Source organism: Aplidium turbinatum, chromosome 16 (assembly GCF_918807975.1).
Source record: "Aplidium turbinatum chromosome 16, kaAplTurb1.1, whole genome shotgun sequence".
NCBI classification, from domain to species: domain Eukaryota; kingdom Metazoa; phylum Chordata; class Ascidiacea; order Aplousobranchia; family Polyclinidae; genus Aplidium; species Aplidium turbinatum.
The window spans coordinates 14,123,566-14,143,081 of record NC_137487.1 but is presented as its reverse complement, the minus strand read 5'-3'; the positions used below and the strand labels follow the sequence as shown (position 1 = coordinate 14,143,081).

The following is a 19,516-nucleotide window of genomic DNA, read 5'->3' as shown; positions in this document are numbered from 1 at the left end:
CACTATTTAAACTGCTATTGACAAGAGCAAGTTAATTAAAACTGGTAATTTTATAATTCAATCCTTAAATCTTGAACATTTGTGAAATTAAACACAACATAACGGTAGCCTACCTGAGCCACAGAGCTTGGAAAGTCGGTTAGTTTGTTGTCAAATAAATTAATTTGCTTCACAGAACAGGATAACCGTTCTTTGGTGGTTCGTGTTAGGTCAGCAAAAGCGTTGATGGATGTTAGATCGTTATGGGAGAGGTGAATGGCCTGCAACAAGATTATTGATGAACTGCGGGCGCAACTGTTATACCACAGCAACCAGTGAATGCTAACCCAGACAATAAAATCTGTCACTTTTACATTGATTCAACGGCAGACGTTGAATCAATGTAAAAATGACAGGTTTTGCTGTCAGCGACTAAACTGGATATTGTTAACTTTACGTAAGTACGGTGGTGGCATCACTAATCGGTGTCCAAAATACTCCGTTTGTAAATATCGACAGTTCTTACTAAGTTGTTATGCAAAGCTCAGGAAAAAAAAATAGAAAACACGACAAGGCGGGCATCGAACTCGAGGTCGAAACGAGAGATATTTTTCTACAGTTTGTTCAACTGTAATCAACTACGTGCACTTCCCTACCGTGACTGGAACGGCAGAGAGATAAATTGGTGGGAATTGTACATGACAGGTGCATTGCACAACGAGATCTTTATGAATGCTTTCTTCTAGCAGCGTTTCTTCATCAAAAGAGATCTTTAGCATGTCCCTGAAGGCAGTGATGGGGGAGCAGTGGGGGCAGGCAAACTCACTTATCTTCATCTCGCCGGTCTCGTCTTCATTCTCGCTGAAATCAACAGTGGAGGAAGCAATAACCAACAAGAAAATATCATGTTTCGTATTATTTTTTGAACAGGTTTGAAACGAAAAGACTTGACAGAAACTTACCTACTTTCAGCAGCCGTTGATAACTTGGAGTGATCAAAGAGCTTTTGTAGCTCTTGCAAGGGACAACTGAAACACAAGGAAAATTACCAGTTGATTTATTTTTCTTCTTCTCAACATGCGAGGAAAATGGTTGATTGCTTTCACATGCATAGTTCGGCAAGAACATCTGAGTATGCAGACTTAAAGTCTTCCAATCTTCGTCAAATCAGAAACCAGTTCCAAATGCAAAAATGTAGCAAACAAGATACCGATGCAACGAAACAATATTACTATGAATAGCTATTAGAAATACACTTCTTCTGCAATGTCATATAAATTTATTCTTTTTAACAACGCTAACACTAAGACAAGACTTAAAGCAGCAAAAAAGTGTCAGTCAACATACGTTTTCTCAGTTTGATTTGAGCTCCCAAGCAGCGAAAACTTTTTTCTGAGTAAGTCTGTAACAAGGAGCCATTGTATTAATAAAGTAAAGATATTATTAGTAAATTTCAACAACAACCCTGGGCCTGAGGTTTCACTAAACAGGCCAAGAAGGCAAGATTTAATTCACACTAAGCAAACACTGCACAAGTTTCCGTTGATGACACGAAATTTCGATTCTATTTTACCAGACAATTTTCTACACAGCTTAACCTTTCGCTGCATATAAAATAAACCTAATAGAAACTACAGAAATGTTTTGCACCAGCTGTTGTCCAGCAATTACCATCCATTTACTCCACAGCGGTAAACCAACGATTTCCAAACAACGGTTCATAAAAAAAACTTACTAAAATTGCGATTAAAGCTTAATGCATAATTAAAGCATAATGATTTTCTTCATTTTGGTTGTGTTTTCTTTGCAATAATATTTAAAACAAAGAGTGTAGGCAGTAAATAATGCCAATCCACTTGCAATATGAACTTTAAGCGTCTTGAAACTATCCGACGTATTTACTGTTTTGTCGCAAATTAATTACCGTTGCAGCTAACACGCTCAGTTTTGAGTTACCTATGCACCTCGCGACACATCAACAAGCTATTCAACGGCCCTGGGGGTAAAAAGTTTGAAAACCCCTGCAGTAAAAGTGACATTGCCCATGCACCCCAGTAATATCAGGACATGTAAGACAATGCACAATGCCTGGCTTCTGTCCGCAATCACCAGATGGTGATGATTGTTTGTTTTATGCACAAGTTTACTTCGTGCATACATAGACACCAAATTATCAATTTTTTACATTAATCTAACGTTTGCAGACGTTGAACTAAGTCAAAAGGAACTGATTTGTTAGCCGATCACCATTCTTCAAAGCAAGCAATACATTGCGTGAGTTTTAAGAAATACAGCAAATAAATGTAGTTTAATGTTTTTTGTACGTTACTTCAACCGAAGTAATTGTACAAACAGCTGCTTTTCTATTTCCAGATGTTGTACACATTGAATTTGTTTTGAGAAATCGACTATGTGGCTTTTAAACAAGATCTTGTCACGTTTGAATAAAATACAAGGAGTAGCCTACATTAATTTTAAAAAAACTTCTGGTGATGAAAGTGACTAAATGTTTCCATTGAGCCATGTTGATATAAAGTACGACACGATGTCAATTTCTACAAACTTTTACATTATGCTGCAAGTTGGATGTGATTGCATTTGTGTTACATAAGTTACTTCCGCTTTTTGTGGCAGTCGTGGAAGCTTGAGCAATAATGCTAACAAACACATCAATACCATTGACCTCGGTGCAAGTTACGTATGAATATATTGAAACAACATAAAATGACCAACTTTGCTGTATGGAAAATGAAAGCACTTGTAATCCCAGATAACAAATCAACTGTCTTTTTATATTGATTCAGCGTCTGCGGACGCTGAATCAATGTAAAAAAAAGACGGTTGCTTTGCTGTCTGGGGAAAGATACACCGGTAATCAAAGGGCTAATGTTTTCTACAAAACAATCCTGACGCGTAAGCTGATTACTTCCACCAACACCTTCAAAGCGTAGACCCTATTAAGAAGTCCATGGCGTAGACCAGTCTCTCACCTGTTGTCAAGCCGTCAGCATGCGCTAAAATATCCGATCCAAGTTGAAACCACTTTGTTTTATGAAGAAGTTGCAAATTCTTTTTGTCTTTTGTCTCTGGCTGCTAAAAATTGACATAGAAGTTTGAAATTTTAATATAAGTAGGCTAACTTTTCTTAACATCGGTAAAATCCATAATATATTGTTAATAAATAAACGTCGTGGTGTGCATATCCACATACAGACTACCTTTATTTAGGAGATATAGTTTGACGATCATTAATGGTTACAAAGAATCGGCCATTCGAAGAAGCCGCGTAAAAGAATGTATTTCTGAATAACTATCCACGCCACTCTTATGCTTAGGCAGTGATCGACGGCGGCATTTACAGGCGGATTCCGAGGAAACGTTTGGATCCAGAATGACTTTAGAGGTCCGAAACCTTTCTAAGGGGCCAGAAACTTGAAGAAAACACCTCATATTCTTTGAATAAAGAGCGCTTTTCTTAGAAGCTTCTTGATTTAGGGCCCGAAGATCTCATTAGTAACGAGCTATGCTCCCGATGGTGGTGATCGATCCTATAATTTCAATGCAATGCACTTTTGTATTCTTTTTAATATTTACATTCCTGACAATGAATGCCATTTCCAACCAGTCGGTCTTCAGTCTGGACAAACCAAGTTTGCTCCACTCCGCAATGCCATTCAAGTCACGGTCGACGAGATACCTTTGAAGGAGCAAAATGCCGATTTATACAACGTACAATATGTAATTGGTCCAAATAAAGCTAACTACAAAAAATTGACAAATAAATAAAGTTGTCTTTTTTTAACGGACGAGACTTGATTAGACTTGAACGTGACTTGGTTATGATATCATATTATAAACCCTACTTCGTTGGCCACTTCCTAAAGATCGTAGGCAAGAAATTAAAATGGTTCTCTGATCTCTCTGATAGGTGACAACCACATTATTTTTTAGAAATTTTTCCACAAATATGTTCATTCTCATGTAGCTAAGCTGGTTTTCAGCCTTATATCATACTTCTTAAACAACTTTTGCAAACGTTTCGTCTTTACCATAACAAAGCTGCAGTGATATGGTGATCTTGATTGCTGCAGGATATTCTCAAGCATTGTGAAACTTTTTCTATTCGTGATTTCCACAAACCAATATGCTGAAAACATGACACAAGGCCAACTATCTGCTTCACCTAAGAAAAACAAAAATATCACGAGACATGCATTTTAGTATGACATTAGATTTACAGCTTAGTTGAGTTATTTTACCAGCTTAGTATAAAAAAATACATAATAGAAAATCAAAGCTAAAATTACTACCAAGCTAAGCATATACTTCGTGACACTTTCAGACTAGATTTTCGCGGGATTTCTTACCCAGCTAGCGAATCAGTCCTTTTTTATATTGATTCAACATCTGCAAACGAGAAATCAATGTAAAAAGGAGTAAGGACTGATGCGCTGTAAAAAGGACTGATGCTGCTGCGCACCTGGAGCAACCACGACAGAAGTCGCAGACAGCGCTCGTATGTCGATTAAGTTAAATAAAAATTGGTAAGTACAATACATTTATTGGTGTAGTAGCTGTGGGATGGTGCAACGGAGAAGGCGTAGGCTTTCCAGTTATGCACACCTGGTTCGACTCCCCACTTCAGCTGGTTGTTGAAAACACCGCTCACCTTTTCCCAGGGTATAATAAATTGGGTGGGCACAATTTCTGCAGGAAAGGCGGCCGAGAGAAAGGAACTGGCCACCCTAATCTCTTTAGTGCTGAAGGCTTAGTACATTGAGAACCTTATCTTCTCATACCCGATACTTGAATTAAGTATGGTACCACCTTTATCTTTTTAGCTGTGTGAGTAGCCACGAAATAGGGACATATTGTGAACATATCTCAGTGGGAAAAGCACTACTGGGGAAATAAACTAGGGTTGCGTCAATGTCAAAATCACCTCACCATTGTTTCTTCTTGCTTTCTGCAAGCCGCGCTCAAAAACGTAGCGTCTGTTGTCGGAAACGTAAAGTTTATGTTGAAGCCAAAGTATAACAAGCAGACAGCCAAGCCCACTTCGCTGCCATCGCAAGCTGCCAGCATAAGTTCATTCCTGAAGATTTGCGAAGATTAACCACAGTGGCGTTTACAGTCACTATGCACAAACGTGACTTATGTTTTAAATAAAGAGAAAATACGGCCGCAGTTAAAAAATAAGTAGCCTATATGTTTTTGCAAAAGAATTTTTCTGTAGGCTATGTTATTAAAGGGCTATTTGAGATGATGATAGATCACAAAAACAAATAGCTACTAGAGCAGATAAATCAACGGCTTATAAAGAAAAGCGCTTCAAAATTCTAGAACAATTTCGTTTTGTCAACAAAAAAAAACAGGCCGACTCCGGCTTGATACAAAACAAAACGATAAACAATATTTTTTTTGTTTGCAATCTTTTTTCAAAACATTATTTATTGAACATCTGTACAGCGCTTTAAGACTTTACCAGAAAATAGAAAAGTTTGTTCTTGTCAGTTTTTGTGAAAGTTAATGTTTCGATATAGATCGCAACTAAAGTGAAACTGTATTTTCAAAAAAAATAAAAAAGGACAAACATATAAAATAAAATCTGGCAACCCTAAAAATATGGCAACACTGAAGCCGGAGTCAGCCAGTTATAAACCGAGAAGTCGAAGTCGTATATTTTTCGCCCGACTCCACAGCGCTGCTATGAACAGTTTAGTTTTCAAAGTCTTTGTTGGCCTATGAATGCAGTTTCTGTATTCTAAACTCTATTCTTTGCACTCGTATTGGCTGAGCGCCCAAGCGGTCAAACTATTATGATGAAAACATTCCAGCAAGCATTAAGAACCTGACATCATTCTCTGTATTCGACAACATCAAGAAAAAGCATTCCGTCAAAACCGAGTAGACAGATGTGTGGCAGTGCAGTGAAGAAGTCATAGAAGCGTCATGCATGCAACTCAACGCGTGGAATACAACGTTGGGAATGCTGTTATCAAGCAAGGAAGACTCCAGATCGATCCCATGAAGAAGAAGAGTCTGTAACAGCACCCATGCAAGGATAGCAGAAAAAAATCAAACAATCATTGTAACAAACCAACAATCCAACATAAACCAAATCCATGTACGCTTGCACATATCACAAACGCATGCATACAGAGAAAAAAAATTTTTCACGAAACTGTGCATTATTAAACAACAAAATGTAGTAACATGCTCAGTTTGCTCACTTCTTCATTATCATACACATGCAATGAAGAACTATATTATATGACATGATTCTGAATATATATATATATCGGTTGATTCTCAGCAGACGGAACAGCGGAACACATAAAGGATCACGAAAGCGAAATAGGCCTAGTATTCATTAAACATCACAAAATAAAAGTGGATTCAAAATATTTCAAACAATGGGAAGGTACACAAACAAACACAAACCTTCAGTGCTGCGCAGATAACATTCATCAAATCTTTATCTTCTAAAGACTTTGCCATTGCAGCAGATATGATGCGAAATAGGTCATTTACTTTGAAGGCAAGTTGCTCGAAACTGAAATGCGAGTGTTGATAAAGTTGTTTATTTATTTCAAAGTTACTAAAAGTCTCTTTATACATTATCGACAACAGAAAACCGCTAAAGCGGCTAACGTAATATTAACATTTCAAAAATAACTAGCCAAACGATATGTCTTGCAAATGCCTATGTAATATTTTTTACTAAATTTGAATGAAATTTTTAAGTAATACCGAAAACACATACCGGTATATATGTGTTAATAACAACTTTAGATAAAAGTTAAATGTAAACAGTTATCAAGTGTCCTTGGTGAAAAAATACATAGCCTACGGTTATTCACAAGGATATTTAGAACAATTAGAATAAACTTATTGTCAGTCAAGCCAATAAAACTTCACAAAAGTAGAATATTACCCAACAGTTTCCACAACAGTTGTGACTAATAGAAAGCACTGCTTCTGGATCAGTGGATGCTCGGAGTAGTATGAGCAAGCATGTACTACCGAGTCCAGAATGCCATTTTCACACAGTTGCTGTGCGCCTCCGTCTGTGAAAAGACATCTTTCAAAAATGATCGCTTTACAAAATAATTATGAGGAACATTCGTTGCTTTTTCAGCATTATTATTGAGTGCAAAAATAACAATAATTGGAACTGTATGGCTCATATATATTACCTACGATTGCAATCGAACCCAAACACATCAGGCCATGTAGTTGCAGTTGGGGTGAGTCTTTAAGGAAACGGTTCAGTGTGAACAAAATGCAGACAGGCATAGGCAACATGTCCACTTCATTCTCAAAGCACTGGTTGCGTAAATTTGATTTCAGATTTGAAACTTCTGCATCATCTAAATTGAAACAAGGTTTCAGCAATAAAAATACAAATATGAAAGACTTTTGAAGTATCAGTACTCAGTAGGCTATTCATAAATTCTACTGGATGCGTGATTTTCACGAGCGCTACTACTTAACAGGAAAAAGAAAAATCAAACATGTGACCACATACCTTTGTCATCACCAACGATGAGTATTTCTAACAAGTGCAAAGAGTAAGTCATGATCTCCTTAATATCACAGCAGTACTGTTAAATAAACACATCATTTCAACATGTTGTACCATTAATAAGACGAAAACACATAAGATTGTGTTACACAAAACCAGAAAGATACCAGTTGCTTCTAATAAGGGATACACCCCTATCAAGAAGCCCGTGAAAAGCTTTAAGGGGTTGTAAACGCAAACATTTAAGAAGAAAAAGAGAACCAACGTTTTAGTTTTTTTTATGTATTTAAGAGTAATTTGTGAAGTTTTCACTCAAAGTTACTCTTGAAACATTTAGAAATCCACACTCCGCAGGCATAAAAAATTTTGGGGGAAGTCTGTCACTACTAATAGGTTGTACAGCACTACAACGCATACGTTTAGGATAGGCTAGTAGGCTACTCACTTCAAAAGTATAATGTATTAAACTAATCAATCCAGACTCCATGGAACTCTTGTAGTTTTGAGAACAACTTTCCAATAAAGCAATGGAGAGTTTATAGGCACACCTCAAATACTCCAAGTCAGAAGTCACATCAGATTGATAAATTTGAAATAATTCCATTACATTAAACAACAGTCCTGAAATATAAGTGAAACAAAAAAGCAAATAAACAATATAATACACTCTCCACAAGTAAAAAAAAACTAAGCTTCTGTTTTGTTTTGATTAAGAATATAGTAGACTTATAGACTATGTCATGATACAGGGTAGTTCTAGTAATCTTTAATGTATCTACTTGACAGAACATAAATAAAGATCAGAAAGATTACTATGACAACAACAAACTTATGATATTGTTTGCTTTAAAGTTTCTGCAAAGCTATATTATAATACATCAAAATTAAATGATCAATACACAATACACATCTTGTAACCACAAAAAATTGGTTTTCTTGATACCTTTTTCACCAAGTTCAATTTTTGTGGGTGGATGAATCGCCATCAAAGTAGTCAAAACCTCTACAACATGTGGAAGAACTTGCAAATTTTTTGTGTTTGAAAGAAATACCATCATGAAACAACTTTCAGCATGATTTAATTCAATCCTGTCAATGTAGAAACTCAGTGAATTTGCTAAGTTATGGTATGGAGAAGTCTAGAAGAAAATCATGTTGTTGGTGAAATGTTCAACATTGAATTTGAATTCAAAGCATGACATCGATACATTGACAAAAATATAAACAAAACCAAGATATCGCAAGAGGTAAAGTACATTTCTTCTACAAGTTTTTCAATTAATGCAACTGATTTCTTTAAGCTTCTCAACAATGACATGCATCCAGGGTCCACATCTTTTAGGCGCAGACAGTTAGGTGCCGGTCAAATAGGCGTGCACACTGTGGCGTCTGGATATTTAGGTGCAGAGCACTGTGGCGCCCGTTCATTTAGATGCTATTCCTAGTAAAGCCTGCAGATTGTATCAGCTTGGCAGGTAGGGCAACGCTTTTCACACAAAATGTTATATTGAACAGAAAAATATGTTGTTTTGTTAATGCGCGTGTGGAGATGAGGTGCGAGACAATGCTCTACTACTCTTGATATTAGCACATCTCCACAGGACATTTGCTATTCATCCTGAACACAGGTTGCAGCCAGATGGAACTTTACTTAATCTGTTATCTTTGAATACATTTCTATAGGGCATGTGAACCCTGGCTACAAGTTGCAAGAATAATGGTGCTACTTTGCTCGTTATTAAACCTAGTCACGATTTTGACGGAAAACTAAGTTATATACTCTTCACCCAAGCCTACCACCCGCTTGAATATAGGCTACGGTATATTTTTTACTGATGTTTAGCGTAGTTATTATTTGACTTAACTAAAAGTGAACTCAGTCATGTTCGAAAACTTGAATAATTTATTGATAAAGCTTTCGCCGACGCAAACCTGGACTAACAACAAATAAATGCCAAACACGCACATTAAAATACAATATATTGTTCTGTTCAATATAACATTTTGTGTGAAAAGCATTGCCGGTGCAGCTTCACTCACAGAAGCCACGACATATTTTTTTGTTCAATACAACATTTTGTGTGAAAAGCATTGTCTTACCTGCCAAGCTGATACAACCTGCAGACTTTACTAGAAATAGTACCTAAATGAACGGGCGCCACAGTGCTCCGCACCTAAATATCCAGACGCCACAGTGTGCGCACCTATTTGACCGGCGCCTAACTGTCTGCGCCTAAAAGACTTGCTCCCTGCATCCATCAGGTAGGCCTACGTAATCGTTAGTTCAACCGATGTAGTTTAGCCTTCAAAAAAAGCAGCTTCATGCACTGGATAATTCCTTATCAATTCAACCACCACCATCTCTGATTTGGCAGAAACTTGTATATACAAACGATGCATGTAGGGTGTAGGCAAAAACAACCAAATCTAAAGTTTTCCTTAATTGGATTAACAATGTATGAGATATGGCACCTCAAACTTTTGACTTTTATACCAAATTTTGAAAATTTGTTTTAGTTAGTGCACGATTTTACATCTTTTGTTTCCAGTACCGTATTGTGAGAGTTGGACATCAGCAAATTTTAAACCGGCTTGATGGCTTTCCACGTACTCCTATTTTGAACATTGACTGCCACAAGGTTCCCTTTTCGCAGGTTGCTTCACACGTTATCGCACCACTTCTGCTTTGGTTGTTCATTGGATTACGCCCTTCTACTTTCAGCAACTGAACCTTCTTAGGTCAAGATACCTCTTCCATTTGTACATGGTTGCACCAACAGAGTCTCTTCCACTGTATAATCTCTTCTATTTTGTGGATGACAATTGACAAGACTTCTCTATTCTTCACTAGATACTCTGTCTGCCAGTCGCTTTTGGCATGTCCATCTCACCAAAGCATTGAATTGTTGAGTTTAAAAATTAAACATCTTGACAACAGGCAACACTAAAAGGCGGAAATGCGGAACGCGGAATTAAGCCGGGCGTGAAATGGCGTATTGCCCGCAGGAGTAGCGATTTAATGCCGATGTAGAAAACGCGGAAATATGATCTTGGCGTCCATATTGATTAACATAGCAATAACTTCATCATAAAAAAATGAAATGTTGCAACATGAAAAAAGGCGGAAATGCGTTTTTAACGACAACTCACCACCGAACCTACTTTTATGTTGACATATCATTGAAAGATATTGTTTAGAAGCAATTGTGAGGTCATTAAATACTTTGACTGTTTTAATTCCACAGTTATTGAAGTAAATTTCGAAATTTAATGGAATTTATTGAAATAGGAAAAAGGCGGAAATGCGATTTTTAGCCACAACTCAATACTGAACATTTTCTTATGTTGAAATATCATTAAAAGATATTATTTAGAAGCAATTGTGAGATCATTAAATACTATGACTGTTTTAATTCTAAAGTTATTTTGGCTTATTTCCGTGCTTCCGCATTTCTGCCTTTTAGTGTTGCCCCTTGACAACTGCTTGACATATATGTCAACATACGAGGCATTGGTTAGGAATTTTGAAATCTAACCACATATATATAAAACACAAACGTACCAGTGGAACTTCTCAGTTGCATTTTCATGAATGCCTTGTCTATTTTGCATTTCTCTAGAAATAAAGAAAAGTTAGAACTTTAACAACATTAAAAAGTGATTTAGAGTATTTAAGTTCTCACATCAGTTTATTTACTCTGAAGCAAAATGTTAAACTGTTTCTCGGCAGTCGAGTGCAGTAGCACGATTTTAGCGATAGACACATGTTTCACCCATGGGGCTAGGCTCACAGTATCGCACCACTAATTCACGCGACATATTTCTTAACCGTTGCTTTTGTCAGTCAATTGAGTCAGGTAGTGCTGACGCCAGAAGATTGCTCCTTCTCAACATTACCTCGATGGTTGCAAATACACACATAGACCATACATGAGGTGATTTTGTACACTGCCTATTGTCTTGCTTATTTTAATGCGTATCAGAATACACGAATAAAACTTGCAGTAAAAAACAGCTTGAGATATCAAATACCATACCATACACTGAGCATACACCAACCTACCATATGTATATAGTAGCCTACCGTATCTATAATTACAAACCTGACAGCAAGCTGACATGCCTGAACAATCTTCACAGAATCATATTCATTATAGAGTATCTTCAATAAATTGTCCATGATATTTTTTTACAAACTTTATGGGTTTTTGCAATAAAAAATCAGTTGTCCTATTTTTTGTACCATAACTGCTGGCCTAGAAAAAAATGATAATTTTTAGGCTACTTGTAGTTACAATACTGTACGGTACCGTAATTCAACAGATGCACAAAGAGAATTTCAAGTAAGTTATTTTTTGACTGCTTAATTGACTAGCCTAGTGAAAGCATCTGTAAAACCTTTAAAAGGGTATTGATTTGCAACTGCTCCAGAGCATGCAACTGTATCTCAGCAAGACACTAAATGGCAATCCAAAATAATTGGGGGCAGCTAACATACTGTACATGGAGGCAGTCCCTTTGCTGCTTCCACCAGCCTACTGTGTTGTGTTGCATGGCCTGTATGTGAATTGAGAGGCAACTTTTGTGTCCCAAGCCATAAAAAACAAAAAAATGAGAAATTTATAGAAAGCAATTACCGTAAGTAGAAACAATCAAAAATACAAAGCACTCACATCTACTAAATTTAGGAAAATCTGGAAATAGACACACAATTGCATATTGTAATAATTACAGTATCATCAAACTTCAACTGAAATAGATTGAATTGTACAGTAATTTTACATTTTACAACCTCAAACAAAATATACCTAAAAAATGTAACTTGGAAAATCGCTTCATTTGTTGTCAAGAAGTGGACAGTGGTTGCTTAGCGGTGCTTCCCCCAGGCATAAATCGATCACATGACACGCTTGGTTGAATTGCTTGAAAGTGGAAATTTATTGCAGGGCTGTGTGGAGTTGGAGAGTCACGGGGACTTTGGCGTGTTCAGAGTAGTTCAAAAAAGGCCGACTCCGGCTCGCTACAAAACGATAATAAAATCATTGTTTGCATTTTTTTTAGGTATTGGTTCTTGCTCTCCGTATTGCGTTTCAAAACAATACCAAAAATTGAAATGAAGAAGAGAGCGTTCTTCCTGGCTATCAGCACAGAGCTGATCACTCACTAGTAGCCTACAGCCCTACAACGACCAGTTGCGATTCCGATTCGTTAAACATAACGGTATAGCTTCCACGATAGTCATTTGGAGTTTACACAATTCAATCAACTTGGCCTATATGTTTCTTGGCAGCCGATTGCAGCAAGAATTGACAACGTTTATAGACACCGTCATTCGCCAATGAGGCTGGACTCGTCTGTATCGCAATAAGTGTTTCTTCTTTCCAGGTTTTGTGAAGGTCGCCGTTTCAATTTCAATCACAACTTGGATGAAATTAAATTAAAAAAAAAATTGAAACAGGACAAAAGTTTAAAAAAAAAATGGCAAAAATCAATACTGTAGCCTATATCGACTGCAAAGGTAGCCACTTTAACAAGTCGAAATTCTGCCACTGAAATTGAATAGAATGCAACCGCCAACCAATCAGAACATGTTATAAGAGGCTACCGTCCAATTGTGATCCTTCTAGCACTCATCCAGAGAGTTAATGCTTGTTTTGAACTTTATTTGGTAATTACAGAAGAAAAAGAGCAATAGCAGTAGTGGGAATCGAACCCGCGTCAATGAAATGACTACTTTCTAGCCCTAACCCTAGCCCCTAAGCCAACCAGCTGACAAAAAATCCATCGCTTAATTTGCTTTGTATTATCTTCTTTTTGCCATTTTTTACGTCACTTAAACCGTAGCTTGTGATTGGTTGGCGGTTTCATTCTAATCAATTTCAGTGGCAGAATTTCGACTTGTTAAAGTGGCTACCGACTGCAAAAAGATTGCGTGGTCAGAGTAGCCTAAACTGTTTTCGACACGAATTTACAACTCGTGAGAAAAGCACAGCAAGCACCAAAAATATAAACTGAAACTTATTGAAGCACCAGCACCAAAGTAAAACAGCTTATAGACTAATTGGTCTTCTGTGAAGCAAACGACTAGATTGTATGCACATGAACAAGCTCTTCTTTCCTTTAGACTTGTGGCGCTCGAGAGCTAATTTTCTCTGACGCAACGCGCGTCACCGTGACGTCATGTCGAATTCCAGAATCTTCCTTTCCAATCAACAAATACCGCGTACTTTCGGAATGCAGTCTTGTAATCAATCTTTGCATTGTGTCTGAATCGCAGTAGGTTACCACTGTATTTCATCGACTAGTGAATCCATCGTTGTATTACGTTAGATCAGGGGTGGGGAACCTGCGGCCCGCGGGCCAAATGCGGCCCGCGTGACTGTTCCATGTGGCCCGCGTTAAAATTGGGCTCTTTGTTTGCAAAAGTGAAATCATTTGAAGCTAAACTACATCTGTAGAAAGCCGGGTAGAAAGTACAACTTGAAAACAATAATACCGCACATTTCCCTACCTTGCAAGAGCAAAAGCCTTTTACAACAACCAAATATGCCCATGTGTGTGTCAATCTTATGGAGACATTTAATGCAAGATTTTTGGACATAAAGAGTAAAGAAATGGAGTTAGATATTTTTGCCTCTTCTTTCAATGTGATTGCAACTGATGTTCCTAGTAACTTCCAACATGAAATAGTAGAGCTCCAGAATGGCTGTACGTTGAAAGCGATGTACCAAAACGTTCCACTGCTCAACTTTTATCAACGCTACATAAATGCTGATGATTTTCCAGTTATGCGGAACATGCTTTGAAATATGTTTTTCTGTTTGGAAGCACCTACCGTTGCGAGCAGTTTTTTTCCAAATTGAATCTAACAAAAGTCGGCTTCGCTCCAGACTGACTGATAAAAACCTGGAGATGCAGTTAAGAGTTGCAACATCTTCCGTGTCAGCAGACATCACACGACTCACCAAAAATAAAAGCTTTCAGCCCTTCCACTAGCTGTGAAAGTGAAATAAATCATTGTCTACTTCGCTACATTTTTTATCTGTAAATAAAATTTCGAATTTTTTAGTGGCCCGCCAATGTTATTTCTCATTTTATGTGGCCCGCAATACTAAAAAGGTTCCCCGCCCCTGCGTTAGATGATCGCATGTGGAATTGGCAATGCCTGTGGATGCGCCTCTCCAATTTAAACTAGAGTTCTTTGTAAGAAACTGCAACTATGATCCTTTATTCGAGACGATTCGAGGATTATTCAACTCAGACTCGCTATTATTCCTTTTTGCAATCAAGTTGGTTGTTTGATTTCTGCGGCTTCTAGAACGTAAAATGGTAAAATGTAATATGCAGAATTCTGTTCTCTGGAAGATGTAGTTGTAGACGCCGTTTCCTCTACCCAAAGTTGAAGTTTTTTTTGTTATGATGGAGTTTGTAATCAAGTACGCCAGCATGCTAGTATTTCGGTAGTGGGATTGTTAATAGTTCGGTGTTCTCGTTTTGTTATGTTTGGATTTCTGTTCTTCTGAAACTAGCAACCAAGTTAATAAACAATGCAGTCTTAAAGAATTCTATCTCGTGGTCAAATTCTGTTTCGTCAAGCCAGTCGATAGATAAGACAGCAGGGGCGTATCCTCAATGGAAGCAAGGGAAGCATTGCTTCCCCTGTCAAAATTGAAAAAAGAGAAGCTGATATTTTTCAGTAAAACGATTCCGTAATTTCTTTACCTAAATGCGATTTAGAACGGTTTTTAACTCATGCCCCCCCGTATGATTTTAACTCGGTTTTAATTTTAAAAAAGTTGGAAGCCAACGGAAGCGAAGATTCGTATTGCATCCGTTGCTCTCGTTTTTGCAATAAGAAGAAACAAGTTTGAAAGAAAGGAAAAAAGCAGCGCAAAGTTTTCGCAATTTAGGTTTCTTTTAACTAATCGCTGGAAGCGATTTAAAAATTGCTTCCAGTCGCGGGGTTGCCAGATTAGCCAAATTCCGCGAATTAGTTTTTTTTTCAAATAACTCTTCAAAATGCATAATAATCAATATGTCTCTAATATTGTAACCTTACCAGATGAAACCATATTCAACGTTGTTCAATACATGTTCTATACTTGTTTAATACTCGTAATGCTGCGGATCAAAACTCATCCGCTACTTTTATAGGCTAACTTGCTATTTTTTGGGCTACCGTACTTTCAGAATTATTTTTGCTACAATTTATTAAAATCCACTACAAGTTATAAAATATATATGTAAATTTTATTATTTTTGATAGAAACTGGTAAATATATCCATTTGACCTTTTTTGTCTAATATTTTCTTTGTTTTGGCCTTTTCTTTGTATTATTTTGACTTTAAGACTTTTTCATAGTCTGGCAACTCTGCTCTGTTGGATGTTGTGCCAGTGAGCTATGTAATGAGAAAATCTAGGGCACTGTTATGGTTATAATATCGGCCTTGTAAGCAAAAGTTTGAGCCAAATGTTGGCTTTACACTGTTATCCTGGCTGGATAGACTTTGGAATAAGACATGATATGTGAGGTCTAAGCTAGACTTGACTTTGTAGCTGAGTTTTTGGTGTTCTCTAATTATAGTCGCATTTTTTACCCTTTGCCCGTTCGTGTGTAAGAGCTACCTTTACTAAGTTAATAGCTGTTTATCTGCTAATAAATTTCATACAAAAATTACCCTAAACGTGTTTCCATAAAGCAGTATAATTCATTATTTGAGTGTAATTTTGCAAAAATTTTCCGGGGGAGCATGCCCCCGGACCCCCTAGAAAACACGTGCCTTCGGCACGCTCTATTCTCCCACGAGTTTCATTGCTTCCCTTGCTCAACCAACCAGGATACGCCACTGTAAGACAGTGAAGAAGACTATCGTGTCCTGGTCATTCCTCGCCAGTTCTGATCTCGGTTCTGCCCAGGAGTGTCGCCGTCAGCACGGACGGCTGTATATGAGCGCGCGAGCTAAACTACCGCGTCCGCTACAGACTCAATAAAATGTGAGAGTGAAAGTTTAAGTTAGAGTTTAAATTGTAAGAGTAAGGTAATTTAAAATAAAATGTAAGAGTTTAAGATCACGCTGCGCAAGTTCGACTCTCGGGGTGTGCACTCAATTGAGCAACGCATATTCAGGACTGCTCTCCATTCAGCAGTAGGTAGGCCTACCTAGTGAATGGAATAGTTCCCCGGCAACAACATTTCAACAATCGGAAAACTTCACTCTGTCAATCTCGACAACCGGCCCTGTGTCAAGAGCCTCTACAAGTATGCGAAACTACCAGAAATAACCGATCAAGGCTTTGTCAGTCCAAGGATGAAGATTCAAAACCAACTAAACAACTAGTGATAGTTCACGCTCGGCATTGGATTTTGTAACTTTGCCAGCTACATTTAAGCTGCCTTACTGCACAAACATCTATTTAGCAGGCACGTTTTAAACTTAAACTATTGAAGATTTTACCACCTCTTCTCGTTCATTGACGTGCTGGTCTGCTTTAAGTTATCGCTTGTTGTGGCCTATTATCTGTTTCGTTCCGGATGCATTAATCACAAAAAATGAAATGAATCAGCATCTCAGCACTGCTGTAGGCTAGGCTAATTATTTCACTTCTATAATAAAAGTTCGGATCTAAATTCTGCTGTTTCCAAGGCCTTGTGGACAATATCGACCGATATTGAGCTCAATGAACAACAAAACTGGATAGGCCCACGAAAAAGCTATAGCTACAATTCTGCTATAGCCTACCCTATGTGTTATAAGGTAAGGTAAATCCCATATGCTACTTGATTCAAGCATCGGGAAATGAGAAGATAAGATTCTCACTAAACAAAGCTTTCGGCACTAACGAGAGTAGGGTGGCCAGATCCTTTCAGGAGGTTTGATTGAGTCTTTATCCTCGGACTGGGAAAGCTTCTTGCAGAGCTTAATCCTGGCAGTTTCGCATAGGTTACTTGTAGAGGCTTTGAATCACTGACGCAGGCCCGGTCACCGAGAATGACAGAGTGAAGTATCCGATTGTTGAAGTCTTGTTGCCTGTCTAATTGTTGCCAGAAATTATTCCATCCAATAGATGCCGCTGAATGGAGAGCAATCTTTAACATGTGTTGCTCAAGTACACACCCCGAGAGTCGAACCAGCGCCACTTGATCTTGAAGCTTCTTCTTTCCAGAAGTCACGCGTTAACCAGCTGAAGCCGGGAGTCAAACCGGGATTACATGACTGGAAAGCGAGCGCCTTATCCGCTGCACCATTCCATGCACTACAGCGAACTTAAACACAAATGCTAAAGCATGGCCTACTTAAGATACGGCCTAATACGTCGCATTTTAGAGGCAAAAATTAAAAGGTTGATTGATTGATGCATTTCGCTTTCCAGACAAAAATGTATTTTATAACCCTTCAAACGTTAATATTTATTGAGGGAGGCATTTGCTGAATATTTCTACAACAACAAAAAATCTGCAATATTGCTTCAACGATAAGTTATAACAATTCAAAGATCTTGGTTCAACTCGCACCAAAGCACTAACGAGAGTAGGGTGGCCAGTTCCTTTCTATCGGCCTCCTTTACTTCAGCGACTATGTCCACCCAATTTATTACACCCTGGGTAGAGGTGAGCGGTGTTTGTCAACAACCAGCATAAGCCGGGAGTCGAACCAGGATTGCATAATTGGAAAGCGAGCGCCTTACCCGCTGAGTTTTGGTGCCTTTCGCAAATTTGTTTTTCATCTTCGAAGATTTCTCAAAGGCCTGTCCACCTTGTGTATCCATTTTCGGTTGATGCTATAACTTTACCTTTAAGGTCAAATGAGTCAGAAAAATCACTGATAGCATCTTTTTTCTCAAAACTATCAAGCTGATCTTTTTGGAAGACGGGAACTTTTGGTGGTTTTCGTAATTCTGTAGGAGTGTTTAATGTTGAAGGACTTTTGAAAGAACTGGGTGAATGAATAGAAGGTATAGGGTTTAAAGACCACATCAGTGTTTTCTTTTTTCCATTGCTTATAAGTTTAGCCTATCCTCAAAATGTTTGCCGCAAATAACAGAATTAGAAGATGGGGTCCAATTAGCACGATTTACAAACTGAATCTATTTGGCTAGTAAATCGTCCTTTTTAAAAGGAAAACGAAATGATGCAACATTTTCACCTGTGTCATAACAAGACTTGCATCCAAAAATAACACATTTATTTACAATTTGACATCTAAGTTAAATGCTATATTGTATTACTTCAGCAGCTAAAAATAAATGCAATTTGCAGAATGTTAACCTATAAACTATGCATCCGCCAATATTTCAAATTGTTTGTCATCTTTCTTCACTCTCTGCAAGACTTGTACAATCAAATGATCATCTTGAACTACAGTGCAGTAGTGTACAGTACATAACATAACTATCTTTCATACTTTCTACAATATAAGCCATAGGCTAATTAGTAATTATGCTATGACATTATCACAAGAAGACTTGATAGAAATTTTGTGTTATTGTGAAATGAACAAGCTCTGAAAGTTCAACGGTATTCTGCATCTCTCAATTAACCAAGCAGCAAAAACTAACTAGCAACTCCAGCCAACTTAGATTGTAATTTTAAACTTGAATTCCTGTTTCTTAGCTACGGTATGTAGGCTAAGATAAATGATAAACCTTTCCTTTTTGACTATCATTAAACTTGTTCTATAGGCTATTAAAGTTAGCAAAAACTAAGTTATATGCTTACTAAGTTCAGCAAAACTAAAAGTGATCTATACTAAGTTAGTTCATTCTTCACAACACAACTTTGCAACTGCAAGCATTTCGAAATAGCAAACTGTAGCCTAACCATTTTCACTCCGAATTAAGGTTACTCCTCTCTCATCGTCGAGTGCATGCTAAACGATTAACGCAATAGCCTACGTGTGATCTTGGTGCTCGCGCAGAACACACGCAGCGATTCATTTCAATGCGAAATCATTGTTTGTGCTTTTGATGTTTTTAGTTTACAGTGCAAAGATGTATTAAAAAATTAATAA

At 37.6% G+C, this 19,516-nt stretch overlaps 1 protein-coding gene across 1 annotated transcript in view; it reads right to left on the bottom strand.

Moving 5' to 3' along the window:
* Positions 1-11,688, bottom strand: part of LOC145785245 (leucine-rich repeat serine/threonine-protein kinase 2-like) — a 28,879-nt gene extending 17,191 nt beyond the window's left edge. The window contains 16 exon segments of the mRNA XM_082596928.1: positions 114-260; positions 636-840; positions 942-1,007; positions 1,327-1,381; positions 2,970-3,072; positions 3,574-3,676; positions 4,029-4,162; positions 4,927-5,074; positions 5,831-6,021; positions 6,424-6,535; positions 6,917-7,049; positions 7,511-7,586; positions 7,953-8,128; positions 8,451-8,596; positions 11,070-11,123; positions 11,611-11,688. Coding sequence (XP_082453054.1) covers positions 114-260; positions 636-840; positions 942-1,007; positions 1,327-1,381; positions 2,970-3,072; positions 3,574-3,676; positions 4,029-4,162; positions 4,927-5,074; positions 5,831-6,021; positions 6,424-6,535; positions 6,917-7,049; positions 7,511-7,586; positions 7,953-8,128; positions 8,451-8,596; positions 11,070-11,123; positions 11,611-11,687 — 1,926 coding nt within the window. The 5' untranslated portion in view covers position 11,688.
* Between the last annotated feature and the right edge of the window lie 7,828 nt (positions 11,689-19,516).